The 8550-nt window shown below is 40.0% G+C and overlaps 1 protein-coding gene across 1 annotated transcript; it reads right to left on the bottom strand.

Annotated features, from left to right (window-relative positions):
- Positions 1-531: 531 nt before the first annotated feature.
- On the bottom strand, positions 532-3518 carry tmem178bb (transmembrane protein 178Bb). The gene is made up of 3 exons (XM_054625102.1): positions 3473-3518; positions 3065-3202; positions 532-1022 (listed from the first exon to the last, which is right to left on the bottom strand). The coding sequence occupies exons 1-3, from the start codon at positions 3516-3518 to the stop codon at positions 772-774; spliced, it is 435 nt and encodes a 144-aa protein (XP_054481077.1). The 3' UTR covers positions 532-771.
- Positions 3519-8550: the final 5032 nt, after the last annotated feature.

Raw genomic sequence — 8550 nt, 5'->3', positions numbered from 1 at the left:
TACACTTTGAATGAAAGAGTAATTCATGTATAAAATGATATGTCAGATGAGATCACCAGACAGACTGAAATGCACCTACACCAGAATGAAAATGGTCCAACATAAAATGTCCTGACTGTAACTTTTGTGGATTATTCTGTACAATAAAGTACAGCAGTGGAGATCCTGTACCTCCTCACTGCCCGCATGTCCCACTCTGAAGCTGGATTACTGAAAGTTAACAGATGGCCACAAAACATGATCCTAGCCCAGTAAGTTACATGGTTTCACACCTGGTACATTCCCTTTTTAATTATCCCACAGGAGGCTCCAAGAGGCCAAGTCCATGAGAAATGTGATATTAACAGTGCTGATTCATTGAGTTCTCCAAAATCACAGTAGACCAGTTAATAGAAGTATTTCCCAGTCTGAACACCTTTTCCATGTCCTTAAAGGTTTAGAGCCACTCTTTTGCTATAACCAATACAAAACGTATTTCAGTGTCTTGAAGTTCTACTTCTGGATCCTTACTTGGTCATGGTCCATCTCCGTTTCTGCTCCATAACAACAAAACAAGCATAACTTCACATTTTTGACAATATTTCTTTAGTTCAGTTTTTTTTTCAAGATAGCAGGTCATCAAGACACCCATTTTTAAACACACACAATTAAAAAAGAAATCTGTATCCAGGAGAAACTGGAGATAAGCAGACGGATGGAAACAAGGAACAGTTTTTCTGTTTGTTTGTTGTCAATCTGTGGTTTCAGTTGGTCAGCTAACAGTTGCCAGCTTTAGCAGACAGTGCCGTTCTCCTGCCTGGATTTGGGGCAGGTGGATTGGGGTATCGGCTGGACAGAGGGAGCCAGGGTGCAGAAGAAGCCAGCGATGAGGGTGAGGCCGAGGCCTCCCCAGGCGCAGAACATGGACCAGCCATAGCCGTGGCCAATGTCATCAGTTAGGCCGTATAGGTCCCGAGGGTAACGGGAAAGCTCGAAGTTGATGCCGGCAACACAGGTGCAGAGGGAGATGATGCAGAACGTTCCTGCAACGACAGAACATGATGTTAAAAGGAGAAAAATACATCAAACCTGTCAATGAAATCCAAACTTAACAAAACGCCGACACCTTCTCGTCATCGGGTGCCTGGCCAAATCCTGCCATGCAAGGACATTCTATTACTGCTAAGAATTCATAAAGAGAAGGTCAGGCTGTCTGGTTGGATATTTAAAGCACAGATATTTGAAACCAGAGATGTTAGGACAGGTCTCAGGTAAAGGTTTAAGGCTTCTGAAACACTTGGTTACAGTTAGGGAAAGTTTTGGTTAAATATTCAACATGCCAGCTTATGTTTTTTAAGTCAGCGTTGACCTTTTCCATATTAAACTATTACAAGCATCTTCCACTATCCTTACTTGGCTCGTACATTATTTTTGGGTGTTTTAAGATAAGATAGGATAAAATAAGATAATCCTTTATTAATCCTGCAGCTGGGACATTTGCAGGATTACAGCAGCAGAAAGGATAGTGCAAACAAGAGACATAGTAAAAAACAAGATCAAACAAGTATTATTAATAAGTAAATAAGTAATAACACCTTAAGTATATTAAGTTAAAAAAGAAAAAAATCCACAGTAACTAAAATGTTATATAAACAGACAGAATAGTATCGTACAGTGGGTTGCACATATTTTTATATTGCACAGATTTATATTGCACAGATTTTTGGTATGTGTGGTCTGCTGGGAGCAGAGCTGGTTGTGCAGCCTGACAGCAGCAGGAAGGAAGGACCTGCAGTACCTCTCCTTCACCACCGGGGGTGAAGCAGCCGGTGGTGAAGGAGCTGCACAGAGCTGCCAGTGTCCTGCATGGGGTGGTGGTTTTGAGGTTTTATATCATTCCGTAGCTTCCAAGTGGTGTTTCAAATGTATTCAAACCTCCACATTTATTTGACACCTCTTTAAAATAAAGATAATAAACCAAAGGAAGTTAGCTCCATTGTATAACCCTTAAACTCGCAAATTGATGCTCACATCACAAAAACTTGAAAGGATATTGTGTTTGGAATTTGGAAGAATCTCGGTCTCACAGTCTGGTAAGATGGTCTTAAAACATATAGGAAGGCCCTCCATATTGCCAGAGCAGCCAATTACTCATCATTGATAGAGGAAAATAAGCTCTATTGAGCCATGTATTCCTATAGGCCTAGGCAGTAGAAAGTGAAAAGCCTGTCATAATAGTTACAATGGAGACATTTGCCCACACTACAAGACATTCTCTCCTTGCAGGTATTCATGGTGTTGCACTAGGCAGTTCACATGAGAAAAGACAGCTTGAGAGCAAAGTTTAATCCCTTTGGATTTGCAATATTACAGAAAATGTTTTGTGTTGGCAGTGACCAAAACATTTCCTGATGGCATTACGTTCCGTGCAAAAAGTACTTGCAGAATTATTTCAGCTAAGTGTGCTATTGTTTGTACTGATAATTCAACCATTGAAGTTCCAAGTCGATCAAGTTTTGGAACCATGCTCCACTAGACCATCACCTGCGGTCTCAACTTTCAATTGACTCTTACTTCCTGGCTGCTAGCATTGTTGGTGAATAAATGAGTCACCCTCACTGAGCGATCTTTGAATGAAGCAGAGATCTCTGATTCATAACCAAAACCCCAACTATGGCTGAAAAGCCAGCAGATCAAAAGGAGAACATGTCTGCTATATGTCTCAATATCCACTTTATCTCATCTGAATGAATCTTTTACTGTGTTCTGTAGGAGCAGTTGGAAATACAGCTCTAAATTTGGTCTCATTTTGGGAACCCTGTAAGCTGCTTTGCCACTGCAGACTAACCTTGCCTATTCTTGTGCCTTTATTGCAACATAATTTACTTTTGAATTGCCTGTTCATTATACTAGCTGTAGGGCACAGCACCTATCTAACGCCTGTCATAACTGAGTGTTCAGTTGTCTCATACCAAGCCAGAGCTGTGCAGCACACAGCATATCAGTGTCTGTCTGTGTGTGTGTGTGTGTGTGTGTGTGTGTGTGTGTGTGTGTGTGTGTGTGTGTCTCTCTGTGTGTGACTCACCTCCCATGAGGAAGAGGAGGCCAGCCACATACTGCATGAGGCCTCGTTCCCAGCAGCAGCCGAGCACACCAATGATCCAACCGAAAAGGATGATGGCCACCGCCATGCCCATGAAACCTGCTGTCATTCGACGCAAGTCTGAGGAAACACAAAAGGAGAAATGCTGACGTCACTAGAATAACATGTCAACACTGACCTGTACAGGATACTGCAACTGTGAAGACAGAAAATAATCAAACACACAGCTTTTTACACCTCCTGCCAGCAAAAATACAACAGTGTCATCATTTTGAATTCCAATCTGCTTATGTTATTCAGTTTGTTGGTTATACATGTTGTTCATGTTTTGTCTGCTGTCATGTCAGACCCGGTCACTCCCTCCTGCCTGCTCCTCCACTAGTAGATTACCGTCACCTGCTCCTCCTCCCCACTCACCTGTTCTCCATGCCCTCATTAACTCCGTAGTATTTCTACCAGTCCACTTCTACTAGCTCTTCGTGCCATGTTCCTTGGCTATTCCTCATTTAAATTCTACTAGTAGTTTTCCTGATCTACCTTGTTTTTTGACCCTGCCTGTGTACCTTGGATTCTGCCTCAGCCTGACCCCTTTGTTCTTTATTTGCCTGCCTGGATTTGGATATCCTTGTATTTTGTCTGAAGTAAAGACTCTTTATTTTTCAACTTCCTCCTGAGTTGTGGTCTTGGGTTCGTGTTGCCTTTGAACTTTGAGAAACAGAATATCCCCGCCAGTCCACAAAGACCAGCAATGATTAGAGTCAAGAAGTATATATTAATTAAATAAATATTAATTATTGAACGCTGGTCCAGTAATTTTTTTCTAATGGAAGTTGTACATAGTGCATTTTTGACACTTCCATGGTAAAAACTCCCACACTCTAACTGACACAAATCCAGCTGTCCTTACAAGTCAGGATCAATCTGTTCCAATGTTGAACTAAATCATAATTCATGACTAATTGTGATTTAGTCTGAAATAATGCCACAATATTGCAGTGAAAAAAACCACACACTTACAAATTCTGATTCTGCTTGGACCTGAGAAAGTATTATGCCGCGTGCACTGCAATTCACCTGATTTTATGTTTTAAATTTGAAGCAAGCATTATTGTTAATTACATTTTTGTGTGGGTAACGGTAAAACTCACCATTTCAAACATTCCACTGTTTATCAATGGTAAAGTAACTATTCAGACATAGAAAAATAGTTTCACCGATAAGGAAACTGTCAAAAAGTGTTTCACACAGGCTGCAGGATAATGAGGATGATGAATTCGATATTGTAACTTTTGTAAACTCAGGAAGGAGTTTGCTGTTGAGGGGAGGTTCGTTTGGTTCATGCATGTCCTGTAATAAGTAATAAGAGATCGCAGAAAGAGAACACAGTCCATACAACACAGACACAATTGGACAACTGGCTATGTGACTTTAACCTTTAAAACACATAACACAGACTAATTAACTAAATGAATTATTATTGTTTTTGTCAAAGGAGTCTTATGGCTTTGAAGAGAGCAAGATAGATATAAATGCTTCAGTTCCCAGTTGGAAAGAGGTGGAAAAATATTTTTAATATAGGATAGTAATATAGACTGATATTGATTTCAGGGGTGTCTAAAACCTAGGTGTGTGTTCTTTAAAACTGGGGGCATGCCTACAGGAATATACTGTAGTGATACAGTGCCTACTGATAAAAATATATCATGATAATATGAACCATCTCTTTAAGCAGCTTTGTCAACAATACACTCTTAATGTCTCTGATGACATTACCAAATCTATGAGAGACATGGATATTGAAATAACAAACTTGCAGAGTTATGCAGAGTCCACAGGGAATTGAGTCAGAGACTTCAATGTGTTTTTACTGATATGTTAATTACTGAATCTAACTGCATTTTTATAAATCTGGTCCACTTTGCAGAGACTACAAAGTGAGGGCAAACAGAAAGCAGCAGGGTGTGTGAACAAGGCCAGGCTCTGCCACACACACACACACACACACACACACACACACACACACACACACACACACACACACACACACACACACACACACACACACACACACACACACACACACACACACACACACACACACACACACACACAAGCTGAGTGATGTGTTTGACAGAGCAAAAATCCCCCCAGTTCCACAGGGAAGACTCCAGTAACAAACATAAATAACAGTACAGCGCAGTGTACAGTATTGTCACAAACTGGCTCAGGAATGTGAGTCAGTCTCTATGCAAGAGATCTATTGAAAACAAACATCATTTATTAAAACTAAAGTAAACACAAATTATGCAAAGGTACATTTTTGTCACTTTGGGAACATAACTGTACTGTTAAAGGTATAAATGGAATGGGCGGTAGGGTACAAAGAATCAAGGTGAAGAAAAGTATATTGTTGTGTACCAGAAGCTCCTTTACCAGGGTGAAAGTGCTAAGACACAGAGACTTTGACATATACTGCGCAAAACAAACTACAGCTGTTGTGCCATGACACTCTAGTTCTAGTGTCCATCGAAGGCTACACCACAGTGGCAACATCACTAACAGTCAACTGGTAAAAAAGCTGCTGGTTCAGTCTGACTTTCTGTATGCAACATTTGTATCACTCCTCCTGTTTATGGTTGCCTGAGCATTGTTAGGTTTGATGTGGATGTCTCACTGAGAGGGACCTGTTTAAACCCTGCTGCACAGTTTGGATGCATGTCTCTGCATCTGTCAGCCTGTCTTTCTTGGTCTATGGATCCTACATAGCAGCCAGAATTCAGAGAGGGCCCACATGCCTGTCGGCTTGAGCGAGGAGCTGTCAATTGATATCCATGCCTTGGATTCAACTGCATTTCACCTCCCCATCCCTGGTAGTTTGGAAAGCATGGGAGATGGATCTACCCTAGTTTAGACAATTCTGCTAATATTCTGTGTGGAGAGAATAAAGAATAAGAAGTTTGTTTACTGTACATGTTAATCATGTCATTTTTGCATTAGATGAGGATGAACCTAACAGAAACTTCGGATATGGAGGGGAAAAAAACAAATTCATTTTTTTTTTTTTTTTTTGCCAGATCTCACAAAACAGCTACAGTAGTTGGAAAAGAAAGCGTTATGGGGCACTGAATTAGATGAATTTGCAAATCCGTATTGTGTTTATTGCAACATTATTAAAACACCATGGGACTTTACTGTTGGGTAAGGTAGGCAACCTGGGGCCCCCAAATAAAAGGGCCTCATACAACTATTGTTATTATTTATAAATATGAAAAGTATTGAATTATGTTACTATTCTTACTAATTGGATTTTTAATGAATACTCTACTTAATAACCATGGTGTCTATGTCAAAGCAAGCAAGAAATGAATACCTTGGCTTAGTGTATTTCACTGATGTTGCAGCCAGTACTCGAAATATCTTCTCTGTAAGATTTGATACTTATTCAAAACACTAATAACGTTATCCCCAGCAAAATACCTCTGCTTATTTAATCCATGCTATACTTTATACATGCGGTGGCTATGTCAAAGCAAGTGACTAATATGCCTATTTAGAAATGACCTTCTCTAAGTGTATTTCACCAATGATTCAATTCAATTTAATTTGTATAGCCCAATATCAAACATCACAAATCTGCCTCAGAGAGCTGTACAGTTTGTACAACAAGCGATAATCTCCGTCCTTGGACAAGTTATAAATTGGTTTGGCTAGTTGTTTGAAAGTTTATTAATATTGTATGTGTCTCGTGTACAGATTTGACAGCACTCCATGGGGTCCCCAGGTATACACCTACAGGTGTTAAGCAGATTGGATGAGTGGTTCTTGAGTGTGAGAAGGACATACAGACATGGAGACAGACATACAGATATTCCTTGCTTTACAGATATAAATTTCCTTAGCATTTTTTTTTTGCAATTTGTCCATGGCTGTATACTTTGTGTAATTATGTTAAAAGTTACTGAGAACAAACTGTGTCAGTATACTTAACTTACAAAGATGATTCTGTTGGACATTGATCACCAAAGTAACAATAACAATCCAACCTTAAGAGGCCAAAATATCATGACCATCCCTCCTACCAAGAGATTTCACACCAAAACAAATGACTAGAAGTTGGAGAAGTGAGCTCGGAGCTTCTATTCATTTTGTTAATTTATTATTTCAGGACAGGGCGACAAGTCGCAAGTCGGCACGACTATTGTGATCCAAATATTTCCAATAACTCCAGAACTCTCATTATATGAATCATGTTATGTTGTTGCATTTCTGCAATTTCTGTTGCTCTCCCTAAGGATTCTTCCTTTATTTTCTCCCAGTTAAAGGGTATTTTACTGTAATCATGTAAGGGTTCCAGGATTTACTGTCACATGTGTTCAGATTGTTAAGCCCCCTGAGACCAATTTGTGATTAATGATTTTGGGCTATACAAAATAAATTTACTTTAATTTAATTAAATTGTGATACAACCTACTGCGATATTAAGAGTCATATCTTTGTACATGTTCTCTATGATCAGAGACTGACTAAGCATTTCTAATGAGAGGTGTTGGTAGAGGACAAGGTTTCCTTGAATGAAATTTGCTACTTTAAGCATATGGCCCTGACACAGAGGCTGAAGAGAAAACAATGAAAAGGAAAATCAAATTAGGCAAGATAGCAGGGAGAAGGGAAGAGATGTATGATGGGGATGAGTTAGCAGCAGGGAGATTAAAGTGCATGTATAAACATATATGCTATTTGCTTAGCAAGCCCTCACAACATGCCCTGTGGCTTTTGTGGCACCAGGGGTGGGTGCCATACGGGGGATTTCATGATGTGTCAGTCAGCAGCAGTGTGAGCAGCCCTGCAGGTCAAGTTAGGGGCCAGACAGAGCTGGCTGAGTGCATACAAAGCATGGGGCAGCTGCCAGTCACCTCTCTCAAGGAGGCATGCACAGAGCACAGCAGGCACATGGGAGTGTTACTACATAAGCATTAGAAGTTGTCTATTGCTGTCTCCATGGTAACAATAGCTGGAACTCTGAAAACTGGCACAAACACACAAACATTTAGGCCCTCACTAAACATATATGGATACTTTTTAAAACCGATTTTAAATACTAGAGGGGCAATAAGGCGGAGTTGTTGCTTGCATAAAGCCACCTCACATACATATAGACCCTTTTACACCGGACGTCATCAAAATATGCGTGTGAATCAAGGCAAGTCAGCAAGCTTTAATCATTGAATAGAAATTGGTGCCAGCATAAAAATGTCTGGTTGTTGTTTGGTTGTCAGAATCAATATTCCAACAGCAGACTCAAGTTTTACAGAATTTTAACAGGATTGTGACCGTTTTAGAGCAACAGGTGTTTCCGTTTAACAAGTGACTGTGTTAACTGATGACTCTCAGCTGAATGCATCTGTTGTTGCTCGTAGTAACCTATGTAAATAGTTGCCGCAGATAATAAACACAGAAGTTTGGGTTTT

Source organism: Anoplopoma fimbria, chromosome 23, assembly GCF_027596085.1.
Source record: "Anoplopoma fimbria isolate UVic2021 breed Golden Eagle Sablefish chromosome 23, Afim_UVic_2022, whole genome shotgun sequence".
NCBI lineage: Eukaryota > Metazoa > Chordata > Actinopteri > Perciformes > Anoplopomatidae > Anoplopoma > Anoplopoma fimbria.
This window is presented reverse-complemented; position numbering and strand designations above follow the sequence as displayed.

Coding starts and splice junctions, on each gene's coding strand:
- tmem178bb (XM_054625102.1), bottom strand. CDS start 3,518: ATGAGGGCATGGAGAACAGGTGAGTGGGGAGGAGGAGCAGGTGACG. Junction 3,203..3,472: donor GGGAGGAGGAGCAGGTGACG/GTAATCTACTAG, acceptor GTGTTTCCTCAG/ACTTGCGTCGAATGACAGCA. Junction 1,023..3,064: donor CCTCCTCTTCCTCATGGGAG/GTGAGTCACACA, acceptor CTGTCGTTGCAG/GAACGTTCTGCATCATCTCC.